This window comes from Podarcis raffonei, chromosome 5 (assembly GCF_027172205.1).
Source record: "Podarcis raffonei isolate rPodRaf1 chromosome 5, rPodRaf1.pri, whole genome shotgun sequence".
NCBI classification, from domain to species: Eukaryota; Metazoa; Chordata; class Lepidosauria; order Squamata; family Lacertidae; genus Podarcis; species Podarcis raffonei.
The window spans coordinates 67,808,103-67,828,563 of NC_070606.1; the positions used below are offsets into that span (position 1 = coordinate 67,808,103).

The window sequence follows — 20,461 nt, forward strand, 5'->3', positions numbered from 1 at the left end:
TGAATGCATTGTGTGTGTCTGTCACTTCCCATCTATTAGCTGTAGTTTCATCCTTCCCTAGGCAGCAGATTAGTGAAATATTATAAGGTAAAAATAGAAAGGGATTTGAAGGCGTCGGAAACAGTATGCAGAAAGCAAAGAATGCAGGCACTGGGTGCACCCTGCCAGTTTCACCTTTTCTTTCGCCACATCGGACACAATATACCAAGTCCTGCCTCCGTTGACATAATGTGCTCCCTGCAGTGTAATTAAAGCTGGATGTCGTCTGCAATGGGGATTAAGGGGAACTGATTTTGTGGCTTTTTATAGAATGTGAGGTTATTCATTTTTAAAAGAATTTGAATTAATATGATTGTTGAAAGGGGGAAAAAATTCTGCCTAGTTTTAAAGTATGCATTTAAAGTCTACCAGCTCTGTCTGGTACATCGGCTGAGACCCTACCAGCCTGCACACTGTGGACTCAGCTACTTTGGCAAAGAAAAAGTGCATTACACTGTATGTGTTGTTTATGCATTGTAACACTGTGACACCAGATGGAGCTGTGGAGTTCCATTTTTGCTAACCCGATTTCTCATACAAAGTTTGCAACGCGTTTAACTGAAACGCTTCTTTGATGTGTCTAGATCCAGCCTGTCTCGCCAGAGTGGTTCATGCTCTAGTTATCTCCCGCTTGGATTACTGCAATGTAGGGCACATGGGGCTACCTTTGAAGGTGACTCAGAAACTACAACTAATCCAGAATGCAGCATCTAGACTGGTGACTGGGAGTGGCCGCCAGAACCATATAACACTGGTCCTGAAAGACCTACATTGGCTCCCAGTATGTTTCCAAACACAGTTCAAAGTGTTGGTTAAAGCCCTATATGGCCTCAACTCAGTAAACCTCAAAGATTGTCTCCTCTCCACAAACCCACCCCCATTGTTCAGCCTAAACACTGAGTTCCTCCTCTGAGGGCCTTCTGGCAGTTCCCTCACTGTGAGAAGTAAAGTTACAGGAAACCAGGCTCAGCGCCTTCTCAGTAGTGGCACCCTCCCTGTGGATGCCCTCCCAGAAGATGTCAAGGAGATGAGTAATTACATAACCTTTAAAAGACGTCTGAAGGCAGCCCTGTATAGGGAAGCTTTTCAATGTTTAATGTTTTATTATGTTTTTATATATGTTTGGAAGCTGCCCAAAGTGGATGGAGCAAGCCAGTCAGATGGGTGGGGTACGAATAATAGAATTTATTTATTTATTTATTTATTTATTTATTTATTTATTTATTTATTTAAATTCCAGCCTTTTCCTCAAGGCAAAGCAATAATCTAATGGACAGTTTAAAATATGAGCTTTTTATCTGAAAGTATATGAAACCAATTTACTTCTCTCTGAACATTTTAGGGTGTATATATTATAGCATGAATGTAATCTAGTCTGATCTAGTATTCCCAGGGAGTCGCTTGCAGGAAATTATTCTGCATCAGACCACTGGATGACAGAGTTCTAAAGTTTGCAACTAAAGTGGAATAAAGATAAAATGAGCTGTTTGCTTCTGAAAAAATAGACACAATCTCTGTATTTATAAGTAGCCAACAGTCTTGTCAAGCAAGACAAATTGCTGCTTATAGATAAATCGTTTCAGTCTAGGATTATGTCTTTTAAATCAGTCAATTAATGTTTCAGATGAGATTGGATGCAGAAAAGATATTGGAGTTTCAGATTGCGAGGAAGATTTGTTTCCTCTAAGTTTATGCTTTGAAAAGTGTGCAGCATAGTGGAGTCCTTGGTTTGGCTCCCAACTTCCCATCAGTGGCAGAACAAAGTTCCATTCATGGAGAAGGCATTTTCTGCTCCCCTTTTCCTCTGAGGGATGGGGGACACTTGGTAATGATTTGGGATAGGGTGCAGGAGGCAATGTTAATGGAGGGGACAGTTAGCAGAAATTGACCAACTTAAAATTCAAGCCTCTGTGTCCAAACCTTTGACAATGCAGAAGTTAAATTCAGCTGAGGCAAAGCAAGACAATTATGACCAAAACTCCGTGTCTTCATTAGCAAACAAACTGAAAGTATATGAGGCAGAGAAGGGACTTAAAAATACTAATGAAATTAAGAATAGCATGTTGCAGCTATTCACATTTAAAATTTTGAAAATGAACCTTAAGCTGAGCTCTATTTGACTTTTGTGAGTGGGTGGGTGTCTCAGTGCACACACCCAAAATTGTTTGTTTTTGTTTGTTTGTTTGTTTGTTTTAAAAAGCAATGCTGAATGCAGGGTCAGCCCAAGACATTTCGGCACCTGAGACAAACCACAAAATGGCCGCCCTCTCCCCACCAGGGAAGAAGCAGGGAGTGAAGATTGAAATCAGGAACAAAGCAAGAATAAAGATCTACATTGGGATCTGCTGCCCTTATGGATCTTGCCACCTGAGGTGGTCACCTCACCTCGCCTCATGAGTGGGCCGGCCCTGGCTGAATGTATGCCATTGCAACTGTCACTATAGAGGCCATGCCCATTGCTGCTTAGGGGCAGAGGTGTGAAAGCAGTCCCAGTTTTTATGCCAAACCATATTTGTAAAGTGGTTACCACATGACTCCATTCATGTCAGCCATGTCACTTCAAGCTGCAAAAAGGCATCGCTGTTTGGGTGTAGCTGAAGTTCCTCCAACTGCACAGAGGGCCATTTCTTGCCATTGGAGTACCAGGAAAAGCTGCCTCTCCCATATTGCTGTCTTTGGGGGAGCAACAACCCCTTTAAATATTCCAGAAGTATCTGAAGTGTCTAGTTTAAGAATGAAATTTAAATTCAATTCAAACTGGATGCTTGACAATACTTCTGGATTCAAGGGCAAATCTCTGATAGTAAGAAAAACTCCACAGTTCCACAGGAGACTATATGCCTGTGTGTTTATGCACAACATTCACCACATGCTTTGCACATGCTCAATATAAGCACCATAATACACTTCAGATACATCTCTAAAGATTTCTATGGAAACAGTGGTCACTTCCAGACTGTCATTGTTTTGGAGGAGGAGGAATTCCACTGCATACTGGCAGATCTTCTCTTCCCTGCCTCTCCCTCAGGGTACTTTCACCATCTCTCTGCCACTATCTGGGTGCACGCCTTGGCCCCAATGGCATCCCAAAAGGGGAGACACCAAAGGGATAATTCTACCCCTTGAGGTGCCTTCCACTGGCATTTGCCTATCACTGAGCAGCCCACTGCCTGCAGAACAGCCAGCAGAATGAGGATGAGGTGTAGAACGGATTGTTCAAATCAAAGCTGCAACCATTGCTAATGAAAACACGGGTGTGAATTCAATCCCTATAAAGCAAACACTCATGAAATTTAATTGTTAATTGGTTTAAAACAACTACCCTGATATCTGTTGCTGAAGCATTTTAAGTAATTTCTCATGTTCATGCAAATGCCAGATTTAGAGAATAAATTGAGATGCAAAGTTCAGGAAGGCTACTTTACCTACTACAAAGGAATCCATGAGCACCAAAGTATTGGCAGGACATCAACCGTGTGTTAATCTCTTGAAATTTTCTAGGAGTACACTACTGTGTGTGTAATTCAGCTCCGAAACTAAACCATGAATGCTCTCAATGGAGTGACTTGCAATAAACAAAAGGATACTGTTAATTGAGGCAGTTTAGGCTTCTTTCGTAAAGCATTTTATGAATGCAAGATTAAATGTATGGAAGAAGATAGTGTTGGTTTAATTTGTGCTGCGCTCCCCCTTTCTTCTGACCCAAGATGGCCTTGCCTTCAGAGCTGGGCCTCAGTGGCAGTAACCTCTCCTCGCTATGGAGAGGCAATGGCAACAGGATGCTCCCTCGCAACTGCCGCCACTGCTTTCGCTTGGGACAAACACCAGCTCATCCTCGTTCTGGGATCGAATCAGAAGCCAAGATGGCTTTCATAATTCCAGGACTGTCTCTGGAAAATCAGGACACTTGGAGGGTATACTACCATAAGGGAACCATGTGTTGTGTGAAGAAGTACAGTCGTACCTTGAATTCCAAATGCCTTGGCTCCCGAACAAATCAGCTTCTGAACGATCGAAACCTGAAAGTGAGTGTTCCGGTGTTTGAACAATTTTCGGAAGCCGAATGCCTGGCATGGCTTCAGCGGCTTCCGATTGGCTGCAGGATGTTCCTGCAGCCAGTCGGAAGCCACTCTTTGGTTTCTGAATGTTTTGGAAGTCAAACGGAAATCTGGAATGGATTCCATTTAACTTCCAATGTACAACAGTACTTCTATTTTGGGGGGGATGACAGCAGGCCCCACTGTTATGAGAGAGGAGAGAAAATGTATCCTTACCTGCTTTCTTCACTCCACGTGCGTCTCCATTTACTCACCTTTCTGCTGAACTAAAAAGCATCAAACTTTCCCCAAAGGGAGGAAGTTTCAGTCTCCTGACCATTTTGGTTGTCTTTTTCTGCACCCTTCCCAGTAACTATCTGTTCTATCTATCTCTCCCTTCCTCCTGCTCCCATATTATTATTATTATTATTATTATTATTATTATTATTATTATTTCAAATGTTTTGTTTTGATACTCAAGAACCAGGGAAGAAGAGGATAAGGCAGCTGTGTGCACAGATGTCGGCACCTGATCCTGGGCAGCAAATAGCAACCCGGTGTAGCTCTTTCCTCTGTTCTCTGTTCCCTTAATAGTAACTAGTCTCTAATCCTTCCCACACATTTGGCAAGAGAAAAGCACTCTGACTCCAGTTTACAGGTGACTAATGTGTGATTCCCAAAGGACTGTGGTCTTTGCCTCTAAGTAATAGGTCTTGCTCAGTGTAGCGGCACATGCAGAGGGAGAATGGCACTCAGAAATCCATAATTTCACAAACCAATGCTCTGTTAGTTGTCAGTAAAGTAAATCTTTGAGTGCATCTTTAGGAAACTAGAAGCAGCCCTTAAAAAACAAAAAAGGCTCTTCAGTCGCAGGGTATAAAGTTGGTGGGGCATTCTGGAGATTTGCAGCGTGGGTGTTGGAGGTGCAACAGCAGAGATCATTCAGTGTGTAACTTAAGGGATAATTCTGTTGTCAGTAAGTCAACTAGCCAAGAGGGTGGCGGTGTTGCATAGCAAGCAGGGACGGAAGATGGCATGATCTTTAGTGAGGTAGCGCATGCTCTGATAGGCTGTCTAGCTGTGCGGGAGTTTTCTCGCAGATGTTTAGTTGAAGGTCTTCCTGCTCTGAGCAATGCCTGTCAAAAAAGCTAAAAAACCCTCTATTTCTTTTTGCATACAGTTTTGTTCAGTTTGTCCAGTAAACGTCTACCAGGATTTTCTCTCTGCATTACTCAAGTAACTCTGCTAACAATGGAGACATGGAAACTGAGGTGAAGTATTCATCCCCTTTACTATTAGTGCTGCTCACGCTCCCAACTGCTATTTGGTCATGTTACTTCAATCATCATCTTATACACAAATAGCAAACTCAGTTCTTTGAGTATGGCACCATACACTCAAGAGAGAAGTACTGGCAAAATGGAATGAATCCCAAAGCTTGCAGAAGCTAAAACAACAACAACCTCAAACCCCTGGGCCTTGCAGAGATAATGTTGCCCTGCTGAAGGGAATAGAAAAAACATGAATCTAGGCCCACCTGATGTATCATACCTTTTAGGTCTGCATTGTGCGAAGCAGCATCAGGAAGCCTCCATCCTCCGCCTGTATTCCTCCTTTTCTTTTCTTCACCTCAGAAAAGCAGCTGTGTCTTTTCAGGGCCTGGGGGATGGGCCCTGGCCCATTTAGGGCACAGCTCCCATCTACCGTTTCTCATATGTCACCATGTGAAATGAGCCACATAGTGACTTTTCAGCTTCATTTACCAAGGACAATCCCCTGAGCAGCTGAACCACTAAAACTCTCCATAAGGCAGAAATGTGTTTATTTTTAGGGCCTCAATTATAAAAAGAAAACTAGAACAAGAGCTTGTCAGCATGCTGATCACTTAACAAACAATTGATCTATTTTTATTTTTCATTTTCAAAACCGTGGTTCCCAAAGAGGGATTTTGTTAATTTGGAAGGCAATGAGGTAAACCTCTTTGCAATTTATGCATGAGAGGTTAATTGATTGATACAAGTATTTTCATTCCTGTAATTGCACAACTGTGTGAACAGGATTAACAATTAAGCAGCTTCTTTATTCTATCTGTTTTAATATTTTCTTAGCATTTGTCTTTTCCTTTGTTTTGTTTTTTGCTTCTTGCTAACAATCTGCAGAAACTCCTTTGGCCTACAGCCCTACGTTCTTGGTATGTTTCATAACTGGATGGACTTTTCCAGAGGGTGATGCTTGGGGGGAGGTTGGCCCCCTAGAACCTTCAATGGTACAAACTCTACAATTCTATTTAGTTGCTAGTCTTTGGGTTCTTTCCCCACCATGATAGAAAGTCATTGGATGCTCCTTTAAAATGAACGTAACTCAAAAAATCTATAGCTGATGCACTTTAGTGCAGACACACACACACACACACACACACACACACACACACTGTTTCCAACCCATGAATCTTCTGCTTTCCATTATGTGTCTTGCAGCCTGCCTCCTCCACACTGCAAACACCCATTTTTCATTCAGCAAATATGCAGAAAATTGTTCTGCTTTGCATTTGACTTTGCACACGTGCCATTGCCAGACAATCCCTGGGAGCACAGCATGCTTGCAGCTTCTTTTGCTGTAGTGTGGGTGGAGAATAAAAGATGGTGTGTTTGTACGTGTGTTCCTTTTCGGCTCACATGCATACACTGATGTTTTTATACAAATTAATAAACATAACCCCCACACACACCCATGGCTGATATCAGACAGTCTAGCATCACCAAACCAATAATCAGAAAAATGGATCACTGCTTTTCAGCTGCTTCCCCTGACAGAATGCTTGTGGGCTTGCTTTGACTGGAACCTCAAATATACCAGGTAAGGCAATCCTAAATATAAGAAGCTGTTGGAATGTCAGCTGGTTGACGTAAAAGTGGTGTAAGTTATCCCTGTTCCAAGCTCTGTTCAACAGCGGGGCTACTGTTGTCTGAGCAGGTCCCAGCTGTTGAGATGCAACCTGGGAACAGGGGGCAATTGGCAGGCCCCCAGCCTGGCAGCCGGGCGAACTCCGATCTCCCTTGGAACAGCATCAAACAGTGGCACACAGCTTCAGAAGCCTTCAGAAACTCGAGCACGCTCTAATCAGCAGAGTGAATAACTCTTCACAACGGAAGTGGCGGACAGAGGCATATGTAAGCATATTTACAAACATTTATTCAGTATCAGGACAAAGGAAAAACATGTCTACTTCCCTTCGTGTCCAAGCAAAAAGCATAGGCAAATGGAAGTTCCCAGCAGACTGTGCTGGAAGTAAACAGATATGTGACACACAACAACTCCACATGCCTGTTTTAAAGGTGGAACGGAACTATATTCTAACATCCTCCCCCTTTCCGTGTAACCTGTAGTACCTGTGGTTCAACCCAATTGCAAACGCTGTACATAAACCTTAAATTGTTCTCTGTTAACAGCCTTAGACAACAGATCTGCAGGAATTTCATTTCCTGGCATGTAGGACACTTGAATGAGTCCTTTCTGAATACACGCTCTTGTACGATGTAACTTAATCTGCAAGTATTTGGTTCTTTGCTTGCAACTCTCTGAGTTCAACAAAGCCAAACAGGATCTATTGTCTTGGTACACCTTTATAGGACATATCACAGAAACCTTGATGTCCTGAAACAGTTGCATCAACCATTCACAATCCATGAGGGAAAATGACAGGGACCCAGTCTTTAAAATAGAGTTAAAGGTAAAGGGTAAAGGGACCTCTGATCATTAGGTCCAGTTGTGGCCGACTCTGGGGTTGCGGCGCTCATCTCGCTTTATTGGCCGAGGGAGCCAGCGTACAGCTTCCAGGTCATGTGGCCAGCATGACTAAGCTGCTTCTGGTGAAAGCCGTTTACCTTCCCGCCGGAGTGGTACCTATTTATCTACTTGCACTTTGACGTGCTTTCGAACTGCTAGGTTGGCAGGAGCAGGGACCGAGCAACGGGAGCTCACCCTGTCACGGGGATTCAAACCGCCAACCTTCTGATCAGCAAGTCCTAGCTCTGTGGTTTAACCCACTGCGTCACCCATGTCCCAAGTGCTACCCGCGTCCCAAAAAATAGAGTTAGACTACCCTTTTTACAAGCATAAATTCCACCATGTTCCTAAGTCTCTCCTTGCCCTGTCCCATCCCTGCTGGTGTAAATTCCACGGGCTACAGTTCCACGGGCTAAGCCATCACAGTTCCAACTCAGCCAGCTTGAGAGACTTATGCTAGCATATCTCTGGCTGAGCTGGGATGAGGAAGTTACAACCTATTCTAAACTTGCCCAACCTGTAGGCTCTTGGGTTTGGATTGTGCTGTCAAAGCTTATATTCACCTATACCCTATCTCCAGTCTTGAACCAAATCAAGCCAAATGGCCTTGTTATTGCGATTCTGCAGTACTACCAGCTCTTTTTGTTAAAAAGCATATGGGCCACACACCACATAATTATTAAGAGCACCTCCATTTCTGTTGCCTTTTTCTGTGCACAGAGCATTTTACCATTCTCTCTTGGACATTATAAAGTGGTTGTCATGCACAAATGCTGGATCCAAGCTTCAAAAGAAGCTAAGTTCAGCACATAGAGGGATGGAGAATGCTAGTAGGCCAGAGCAGGTAGGATGAAATCAGGAGGTGATTTTGCCCGGCCCTCCCACCCCACTCCACGAGAATGTGGGAAAGGAAATTGGAATGGGAGGCCAGTATCCAATTAACATGTCCCTTCAGTGCAAGTATTTGTGCTTGTGCAACATAACTTTCCCTCTGCTACTCCCCCTGCCCTCCCCCAATCTGCTCTGGTGCTTTGCGGAACCCCTAGAACTTGTTTAGGGGGTGTATGGCAGAGCAAAGGTGGGGGAGCTCCACTGTGCAAACAGGATCCATTACTTGAAGAGTGCCCAGAATCTCTTCTGCAAAGTAGGATTTACACATGGATCTCAAAACAAATGAAGATGTGCTGTTGTTCTTCTTTCCATGATGAGATTTCCCCACCTGCACTCATCCTTCCACCTCTGAGACATGCAATAAGAATCTTGAATTCATTTCCACCACTTTCATAAGTAGCATCAAGAGCCATTGTAAGGGGTTAAGTTTTGTCAAACCACTTGTAACAGCAGCAACCATTGCAAAGGATTCAATATCTATGTGAGTGGGTGGCAACCTTGTGTAAGCAATCTAGATCCATTGTATTTATATTTTATGGGGGAAATTACTCAGATATGAAATGGTAAAGTTAAAAGGAAGCAAAGATGCACATATACAAGCGGCAAATCACGTCAGGAGATATGAAGGCTATTTATAAACTCATGTTGAAGGCTTCAGTGAAGTGTGTCATTTCACCAATTGAAAACAAATAAAAAACCAAACTGGATCAAGTCAATTTCACTATGGTTACAACAGCAAAGTTAAGGTGGCTTGCTATGAAATAAGAGAAGGCATTTGCAAAAAGAAGTACTAAATGAAGGTAATTGAAAAGGCCATGAATTCTGATGAATTCAATTTGCAACAAAATGAGGGTGGGGAGTCAAAGTTGATCAAACAGTCGAGGGCTGTTTAATGTAGAATGTTTAATGTAGAAAAAAATATGACTAGGGGTGAGGCTTCCTCACCCCTAGTCATATTGTGGCTGCATTAGGACAGCTCTTTAGTCCATCTTCCCAATGTTTCCTTTCTGGCTGATTTTCACATTTTATGTGATTTTCCACACAATTTAAATGTTTCCACAGCATTACACCTATTCTTCTTGATGTTGCTCTATCCTTTATTCTAAATCATGACTTTTCCATGAAATTGGCAATAATTTGCCTTTAAAGTTTACTGACCTGTCCACAGTGGTTATTGTTTGTGGAATTATTGTTCGGGGGGGCGGGTTGGGGAGAGAATTGCTTTTTAATCAAGTTTACTTTATAGACTCTTAGTGTCAATACTTGTAAATGGACTGATGATGATGATAATAATAATAATAATAATAATAATAATAATAATAATAATAATATATTATTTATACCCCGCCCATCTGGCTGGGTTTCCCCAGCCACTCTGGGTGGCTTCCAACAGAATATTAAAATACAATAACCTATTAAACATTAAAAGCTTCCCTAAACAGGGCTGCCTTCAGAGGTCTTCTAAAAGTCTGGTAGTTGTTCTTCTCTTTGACTTCTGATGGGAGGGCATTCCACAGGGCGGGTGCCACTACCAAGAAAGCCCTCTGCCTGGTTCCCTGTAACTTGACTTCTCGCAGTGAGGGAACCGCCAGAAGGCCCTCGGCACTGGACCTCAGTGTCCGGGCAGAACGATGGGGGTGGAGACGCTCCTTCAGCTATTATTATTATTATGTTAACATATTTACTTGCTCCAACACTGACTCAATCTTATCTTTAAGTAAAGGTAAAGGTAAAGGTACCCCTGCCCGTACGGGCCAGTCTTGACAGACTCTGGGGTTGTGCGCCCATCTCACTTAAGAGGCCAGGGGCCAGCGCTGTCCGGAGACACTTCCGGGTCACGTGGCCAGCGTGACAAAGCTGCATCTGGCGAGCCAGCGCAGTACACGGAAACGCCGTTTACCTTCCCGCCAGTAAGCGGTCCCTATTTATCTACTTGCACACGGGGGTGCTTTCGAACTGCTAGGTTGGCAGGCGCTGGGACCGAGCAATGGGAGCGCACCCCGCCACGGGGATTCGAACCGCCGACCTTTCGATCGGCAAGCCCTAGGCACTGAGGCTTTTACCCACAGCGCCACCCACGTCCCAATCTTATCTTTACATTTGCCCTTTTAGTGTTTAATTTTAGTTTGCTCACCATATAAAGACTCTTATTTCAAATAAATCATTTGCTTTCATGGTACATCTTCAGCAAAAGGAAAATGTTCATATGACTCGGACTACTGGAAATGCCATTTCCTTTAAAGGGCACAGAACTGCCACCAACTTTGACTCAGAGGATGAGTCCCCCACAGTACTTCTTTCTCCCCAGCCTTACAGAAGTCAAATACTGTACTGTAAAATAAGATTAGAGCCCTTTAACCACCCAGCCATTACCTCCAGGGAGGTAGTCTACTGCACTCCAGCCTATTTTGATCTGACTTTGGCTTGCGTTTGCCAAACTTCACTAGGATCTAGTTCTCCACTTAGATAAGCATCTTTGGAGGAAAATGTTTCAGCCAGAGGAGCCCCTTTGGAGCTGTCCAAGGTCCTGGTTGTTTCTGCCATGTACACACAGGTCTGGCTAATTCCCTGATCGTTTACAAAAATCCACAAATCAGTTTTTCCTTTGCCTCTCTTTTGCTAGTTGGCTGCAGTCATTTCAGGAAGAAACCATGGAGAGAGGGGGTAGGGTGATTGGACAAATCCTATATGAGAAATGATCCTATAGAAATCAATGGAAACTGTGGATTCATACAAATGCTCATCTAATGAATGAATTCCAGGGAAAGCATTGTGTTCAGTAAGTGGGACCTGCATGTACCTTGATCTGACTTTGACTTGCCATTGGATGCAACACAACACACTGACACTCTGTCGAAAAGATGGAAAAATCCACTCACCTGCTTTATGGCACACAGCAGCTTCCCATAGCAGTAAACAATAATGATAAAAGGAAGGACAAGGCAAAAGACGAAGAGGCAAATTATGTAAGATACATTGTTAGCATCCCGTGAATGCCAGTTAACTGAACATGTTGTGCCTGGTCCTTCTGGTCCATAGCTACTCCATCCAAAAAGTGGTGGCAAGGTCCAGAATAAAGAATACATCCAGGACACGAAGATTCCCAGCCATACTTTCTTGTAGTTTGTGGCATCAGCTTCAGTTGTACCCATCATGGTGCAATAGCGTTCATACGAAAGCACAGCCAGGGATATGAGTGACACCGTACCTGTAAGGTAACAGCAGATTACTTTGTTTTATTTCGGACAACTGTTTTGTAAGCGAACAAGTGCATCTTATAAACAAGGCTTTGAGGGCTTTGAAGAAACACTTTGAGCCATGAGACCCATCCATTAGCAAATTATTTCCTGAGCCACCTTGGCCTCATATCTACCTGTTCCCTCTCTACTTGTGTGACCATATTATTATGAGCAGGGAATTGAACTAGGTGACCTCCAAAGTACTTTCCAAGTATGGGTTTATGTTTGAGATCTAGAGAAGAATAGGACTGCTGAAGTAGTCAAGCCAGTTGTCCAGGTCGAGCCTGGCATGATCTATTGCTAGACAAATTGCAGGTAATATGTTGTCATGGGAACTAAATAGCTGGCTGTGAATCTCAATATCTGGCCTTCTGAAGGGCTAGCAAATATCCTCTTCCCAACCAAATGTAATCAAGGTCTCTGTGTGTGACATGAGGAATAGGCTTGCAATGTGAGGCAGACTGGAAACAGCCTGTTTAAGTTGAGTGTTTCCATCTGTGTTCATCCTGCATGTGTGTAAATAAATGCAAATAGTGGTAAAGCAATGGTTCAGAGATCATTTGCATTCAGAATTGGCCTTGTAGCTAGCTTGACCTTTTAGAAACTACGTAGTAAATTCTTGTGAATTATTATTCATCTGCTGCATTAATATCTTGCCTTTCTTCCATGATGAAACTGAAGGTGCTATGTATTACAATAGCATTTTTTGTCCAGGCACTTACCAGACCCTGTGTTGCTCCAAATGCTATTGGACTCCAACTCTCACAATCCCTGACCACTGGACATGCCAGCTGGGGCTGATGGAAGTTGTAGTCCATCACACTGTGGCCACCAGGTTCCCCATCTGTTTTAGATTATACATAAAATGGAGGCAAGAGCGTCTCTTTCTATCTCCTTATTCTTCCAAATATTCTGCAGAAGAACAACTCTTCTCACGCACCAGCAGAGGTGTGCTTCCACATTTTCATGTCTAAAGGTTGCAATGTAGTAAAGTGGTACCTCTGGTTACGTACTTAATTCATTCCAGAGGTCCGTTCTTAACCTGAAACTGTTCTTAACCTGAAGCACCACTTTAGCTAATGGGGCCTCCCGCTGCCACTGCGCCGCCGCTGCACAATTTCTGTTCTCATCCTGTAGCAAAGTTCTTAACCCGAGGTACTATTTCTGGGTTAGCGGTGTCTGTAACCTGAAGCGTATGTAACCCGAGGTACCACTGTATCTATGTCCACTCAATATGCAAAACTATGCATTGAGGATACTAGCATATTGCAAGTTTTATGTATTTGGAAGTCTGCAGATCACCCAGGAGGCATTTTCTCACATTATTGAGACAGCAGGAAAGACTTGCTGAAGTCAGTGCACAATTACATATTTATGTTTCTTAAAAACCAGAAAAAATCAGACTCGAGAGGGTCATTATTTAACATTACATCATTCCTGCACATGCTAAATGGATGCCATACCTACTGCAATTATCACAGGCATCAGTTATCACAGGCATCATACATGGTATCATGCGCATCCCCTTCAAATGTGTATGTAAGTTGGCCAGCTTTATTCATAGGAAGTATCAGGATAAAGGTAAGAAGTTGTTTCTGTAATGCTGGTAAAATTGATGCGGATGTTTCCAAATCCTACTGAGGTAGGAGATGCAAAGAAAAATGAGTGTGCATGCCAATCACTTTCATTCAAATACAGATGAAAAGCCATTCTTGCACTCACACCATCTATCAGTCTATGGTTGCAAACAGTGATTGGTTCATCCATATTTTCCCTAGAAAATTTCCCTTCTCAGCAGTGGCGTCCGCCCTGTGGAAAGCCCTCCCATCAGATGTCAAGGAAATAAACAACTATCCGACTTTTAGAAGACATCTGAAGGCAGCCCTGTTTAGGGAAGTTTTTAATGTTTGATGTTTTATTGAGTTTTTAATATTTTTTTGAAAGCCTCCCAGAGTGGCTGGGGAAACCCAGCCAGATGGGCGGGGTAGAAATAATTTATTATTATTTTTATTATTATTATTATTAATAATAATAATAAGGAGAAGAAGAAGAAGAAGATTACAACTGAGCCAGACTGGGTCTGAGGCAGATTTGGCCCTGTTAACCAGTGAATACATTCTATTCCTGGGACTAGCAGCCTCAATCCCTGTTTCAGCTTTCCTAGAAACCCTTCTCACCTTCATGTTGCAGGAACTGAGGTGCTGCTTGGAGCAAAATTTAAGAGTGTTGGGAACAAGGCTATTGATTAAATTTCCCATGGTTCTTAGCAATATATTCCTCTTATCCAAGACCACAGCTGTAGCCATGGCATTTGTCTGAGTCATCCACACTGCTTCCCATGTACTAGTAAGCTGCAAAAAGAAAGGCATGAGGGCAATGGCTCCAGAGAAAATTGGGGCAATTTCAAAATTGACCAGACTCTAGAGTGTGTAGTTCAATCCAAAATGGATCTGAGGAGGACTGGATACCTGAAATCTACTGACTAACCCCTTTCCCTTCCCCTAGATTTGTTGGAGATTTTCCATCAATATTTTTTAAATAGCCAGTTCAATAAAGTAAGTTGGAGCCAGAGACTGTTTACTAACTTAATTGAATTTTGTAGAAAGCCTTTGGCACACAAAGCAAGCTTATCATGGGAACGTCTTTGTCTTTTGTTTTTCAGGATGCCAGGAAGAAAGGCAGAAAAGGAGAAAGAAGGTTGTATACAAATAATATCTCTAGATAAGAAATCTATGGATTTTTTTTAACAAGCTTTCCCAACACCACTTTATCAGCTAGGATGTTCTGTGTCAACCAAAAAGGAAACATCAAATGTCCCAGGGTCTAGGGAATGTCTCTTGACTGCACTTGCAGGCACAATAGCTCTCCCCAGATGAACCGACCCAGATCCTGCAATCATCAGCTGAGGCCCTTCTTCATGAACCTCCTCCATGAGAGGTCGGGGGGGGCAATATTTGTACCTCAGGTATTTTTGCCTAGCTGGAATGTGTCCCTTAGACTTTGATAATGCATCTTGCTTATCTGCGTGGACAGAGGTGCCAATTTGAATAAAATGTGGGGGGCAGAAAAGCCCTGCATAAGCGATCACATGACACTGTGCACACACACCATTTGAGTTGCAATGCCCATCATTTTGTGGGGAGGGGAGTGTAAATATTTGGGGGGGGAGACCCCTCAGCCCCTAGGAGTTGGCTCCTATGTGCATGGAAAAGGGGGTCTGGAAATATGTACAGAAGCCAGGCTGCTATGGAAAGGTAAAATGTAACAGCAGTTGCTCCACTCACTTTTGACTCTGCCCCACCCAGCCCTTGGCTCTTGTAACATTTCCCGGAAAGGAAGTTGCAGTTCATGCTGAAAAAGATTCTCCTCTCCTTGATTACAGGGAATTTTGGAGTACTAGGTAAAGGTAAAGGGAACCCTGACCATTAGGTCCAGTTGCGGCCGACTCTGAGGTTGCGGCGCTCATCTCGCTTTATTGGCCGAGGGAGCCGGCGTACAGCTTCCAGGTCATGTGGCCAGCATGACTAAGCTGCTTCTGGCAAACCAGAGCAGTGCACAGAAACGCTGTTTACCTTCCCGCCGGAGTGGTACCTATTTATCTACTTGCACTTTGATGTGCTTTCTAACTGCTAGGTGGGCAGGAGCAGGGACCAAGCAATGGGAGCTCACCCCGTCACGGGGATTTGAACCGCCGACCTTCTGATCAGCAAGCCCTAGGCTCAGTGGTTTAACCCACATAAATATGTATAACTATATATATCACTTTTGGAAAGGGTCATTTTGCTTTCACATATGAAAAAGTGCAACATGTAATAATAATAATAATAATAATTTTTTATTTATACCCCGCCCTCCCCAGCCAAGGCCGGGCTCAGAGCGGCTTACAAGCGATAATAAAAACAAGATGAATGATTACAACTTAAAAACAAAAATAAAATACAACATTAAAATAATGGAACATTAAAATATTAAAATGTAGCCTCATCGCAGGAGGAGAAGGAAAAGAAAAAAGAAAGAGAGAGAGGGAGGGAATCAAATTGGCTCCAAGCCAAAGGCCAGGCGGAACAACTCTGTCTTACAGGCCCTGCGGAAAGAAATCAGATCCTGCAGGGCCCTGGTCTCATGAGGCAGAGCGTTCCACCAGGCCGGAGCCAGAGTTGAAAAGGCCCTGGCTCTGGTTGAGGCCAATCTAACTTCCTTAGGGCCTGGGACCACTAGGGTGTTGTTATTTATGGACCTTGAGCCTCTCCATGGGGCATACCAGGAGAGGCGGTCCCGTAGGTACGAGGGTCCTAGGCCATGAAGGGCTTTAAAGGTCAAAAGCAGCACCTTAAATCTGACCCTGTACTCCACCGGGAGCCAGTGCAGCTTGAAAAGCACTGGGTGAATATGCTCCCATGGCAGAGACCCCGTGAGGAGCCTCGCTGCAGCATTCTGTACCCGCTGGAGTTTCTGGGACAGCTTCAAGGGCAGCCCCGCGTAGAGCGAATTACAGTAGTCAAGCCTGGAGATGACCGTCGCATGGATCACTGTGGCCAGGTCGGGGCGGGAAAGGTAAGGGACCAACTGCTTGATGCGGCGAAGGTGGAAAAATGTTGCCTTGGCTGTTGCTGTAACTTGCGCCTCCATGGAAAGGGAGGCGTCAAGGATTACACCCAAACTCTTAACGGAAGGCAATGGCACTAATTGGGCCCCCGCAAGAGAAGGGAGTTGGTCCCTCATCCCCATGCCATCCCGACCTAGCCATAGGACCTCTGTCTTCGAAGGATTTAGTTTCAATCGGCTCCCACGAAACCATCCAGCCACAGCTTCCAAGCATCTGGTCAGTGTGTTCGGGGTTGAGTCGGTGTGGCCATCCATCAGCAGATAGAGCTGAGTGTCATTGGCATATTGGTGACAGCCCAGCCCAAAGCTCCGGATAATCTGGGCAATTTCATAAACATGTATGAAAACATGCACAGCTACTACAACAGAAAACTCACTCTAAAGACATTATTCTGCTAAATATGTTGCTAAATCTAACTAAGCAAGCTGTCAGTCTCTAAGAGAACACCATGCAACTAGGCTGTCAATAATAATGGCTTATTTGATTGTCTGATTCAAAAGCCACTTTTCTGAAGGGGGAGAAATAACTGTTTCGCCTCTGTACTGAAATTCTGTGAGAGCTGCTGGCATTCACTAAACAAATTTGCTTTGTCTATATACTGTTTAGGCTTTAAAAAGACCTGCAAAGGAAATTATCTTTTTCTTTTAAAAAAAGGTTCTGTCAGTAAAATGGCAGGTCATATGTTGCAAAGGGTGTAGATAAATGGTAATTAATAATTTTTAGAAACAGCAAACATCATTATTAATTTATTGTGGTCAACAGACCCAAAATAAAAAGAGGAAACACAATTTTCATAAACACTGGCCTATGCCGGCCTTGTCATCTATAACATGTTCATCTTGATTCTGAGAGGTTGTCTGTTATGACGCAGACATTACTGACAGGTCAAGATTCAAAAGCTTTGCTCTTTCAAGCTGCAATTTTGATAATTCAGTTCATTTAGGAGTATGTGTGCAAGAGACAGCTGCGATTCAAGGTTAAGGTGCAATGACTTACGCTCTTGTTCACTGGTGCAAAATAAGCCACAAAATATATAACAAAAGCTGCAATCCTTGCACTTTCTTAGGCGCAAGTCCCACTGAAATAAGATCAACAAAGTCCCATTTCTTTTTTGAAGGACTCCAAGAGGAGCAAAAGGTCGGGGGGGGTGGATGCTAGAGCATTGTTCCACAGCTCCTAAGCATCATTATCCACACAACAAACGGAGAAGCAAAAGTTTTGGCACACAAGGAGGACCAAGAGGACCAAGGGTATGTGATGATCACTGGATTTGTTGGATCATGGGAAGAGCTTGTCTCTAGCTGTCATGGCAATTACCCTCCAGGTCCTCACAGTGACTGGTCATAAGATCTAAGAACTGTAAGACGTACATTTGTGCATCAGTTCCCTGCTTTTGAGCACCTCTGGATTTCTCCAATGTGACATTGCAAACAGTTTATTTCTTTTTAATATCTATATATTACTACTATGCTATATAAGTGCTAGAGGCAATGTGCAATGAAATGCACAAAATACATGACATGTTAGTCAAAATCTCCCTCCAAGTTGTCACCTGCTCTATTATTATTTCCATGCTTGCAAAGTGCTGTTAAAAAAAACACACGTTTCCCTCAATTTTCCACATGTCTACAAAACACTTGTCATGCAACATTTCCACATTAGGCAAGAGTTTGCCTCCCATTTGCTTCTCATCGGTGTCTCTGTCAGGTGCAGAGGTTAACTTTCAGAACAGAAATGTTTCTGAGCAGCTTTGAGAAAACTGTTGTCTGCCAGGAGCTCAGATATGATGGTGAACATTCAGCTACTGTACATCTGTGTGCAAATGAAGCCATACAGTGAGAGCCTACTCATGGCTGCTCAGAAGTAAGTCCCATTGAGTCCAAAAGTTGTTTTATAGGGCATGGGCTCCCAAACTGTGCTCTGTGGACCCTGAGCTTTATTCAGGTGGTCTGCAGCATGTCTGCATTGAATATTCATACTGATTTTTAATTGTATTTGTATTGCTTATTTCATCCCTTGTATTTTATTGTATATTTGAATTCTGTGGGATGCAAATTGTAATAATATAAGATAAAATAATAATAAAACATCAAACTTCCCTAAACAGGGCTGCCTTCAGATGTCTTCTAAAAGTCAGGTAGTTATTTATTCCCTTGACATCTGATGAGAGGCCGTTCCACAGGGCGGGAGCCACTACTGAGAAGGTCCTCTGTCTGGTTCCCTGTAACCTCACTTCTCACAGTAAGGGAACCACCAGAAGGCCCTCAGAGCTAGACTTCAGTGTCCGGGCTGAATGGTGGGGGTTCAGCTTGACGGGTTCCAAGTCACACATTCAGAATGGAGGGGATGATCCCTCAAACACTTCCTCAGAGTCACTGCAGTCAATGGAGCTTTGATTAGGCCATCCTTCTGTAGCCTGATGCCCTCAAGATGTTTTGGCCATTTGCTGTGCCAGCTGAGACTGATGAGAATTGTAACTGAAAATATCTGAAGGGGACCGAGCTGGAGAAAGCAGCCATATTTTGTCTCAGCTGCTGTTTCTGAGGCTGTGATCCCTACAAGACAGCAAGTCCTACTGAATTTAGTGAGACCTATTTAGTAAGCTTGCCGCATGGAAGGTCAGGGGTTTGAATCCCCATGACAGGGTAAGCTCCCGTTGCTCCGTCCTAGCTCCTGCCCACCTAGCAGTTCAAAAGCACGTTAAAGTGCAAGTAGATAAATAGGTACTGCTTTGGCGGGGAGGTAAACAGCGTTTCCATGCACTGCTCTGGCGCCTTAGTCATGCTGGCCACATGACCCAGAAAAACTGTCTGCGGACAAACGCCAGCTCCCTCAATCAGTAAAGCAAGATGAGTGCCGCAACCCTAGAGTCGTCCATCACTGGACTTAACTGTCAGGGGTCCTTTACCTTTACCTTTTTACTCCTCAACATGCTTTGGATTGAACTATGAGCCACCATGATGGGCAGCCTAACTTTCTTCCACTCAACAAAATTTTATTACCGTATTTTTCGCACTATAGGACGCACTTTTCCCCCTCCAAAAATGAAGGGGAAATGTGTGTGCGTCCTATGGTGCGAATGCAGGCTTTCGCTGAAGCCTGGAGAGCGAGAGGGGTCGGTGCGCACCGACCCCTCTAGCTCTCCAGGCTTCAGGAGAGCCCCACCGCCAGCCCCACAAGCTCGGGGGACAGCGGGGAGGCGGAACGCCGCCATCCCGCTGTCCCCCGACTTGGCTAGAAGGCTGGCGGGGGGGAGAAGCCTGCTCCTCCCCGTCGCCAGCCCCACAAACTCAGGAGATAGCGGGAGAGGCGCAGCGCGCCATCCCGCTGTCCCCCGACTTGGCTTGAAGGCTGGCGGGGGGGGGGGGAGAAGCCTGCTCCTCCCCGTCGCCAGCCCCGCAAACTCGGGGGACAGCGGGAGAGGCGCAGCGCGCCCTTCCCGCTGTCTCCCGACTTGGCTAGAAGGCTGGCGGGGGGGGAGAAGCCTGCTCCTCCCCGTCGCCAGCCCCGCAAACTCGGGAGATAGCAGGAGAGGCGCAGCACGCCCTTCCTGCTGTCCCCCGACTTGGCTAGAAGGCTGGCGACGGGGAGAAGCCTGCTCCTCCCCGTCGCCAGCCCAGCAAACTCGGGAGACAGCGGGAGAGGCGCAGCGCGCCATCCCGCTGTCCCCCGACTTGGCTTGAAGGCTGGCGGGGGGGAGAAGCCTGCTCCTCCCCGTCGCCAGCCCCGCAAATTCGGGGGACAGCGGGAGAGGCGCAGCGCGCCCTTCCTGCTGTCCCCCGACTTGGCTAGAAGGCTGGCGATGGGGAGAAGCCTGCTCCTCCCCGTCGCCAGCCCAGCAAACTCGGGAGACAGCGGGAGAG

The 20,461-nt window shown here is 44.5% G+C and overlaps 1 protein-coding gene across 1 annotated transcript in view; it reads right to left on the bottom strand.

The window, feature by feature from the left end:
* The window catches only part of LOC128414538 (vertebrate ancient opsin-like), a 99,881-nt gene that overhangs the window by 70,981 nt on the left and 8,439 nt on the right, over positions 1-20,461 (bottom strand). Inside the window, exon 2 of the mRNA XM_053389957.1 lies at positions 11,633-11,961. Coding sequence (XP_053245932.1) covers positions 11,633-11,961 — 329 coding nt within the window. The remainder of the gene's footprint in view (positions 1-11,632; positions 11,962-20,461) is intronic.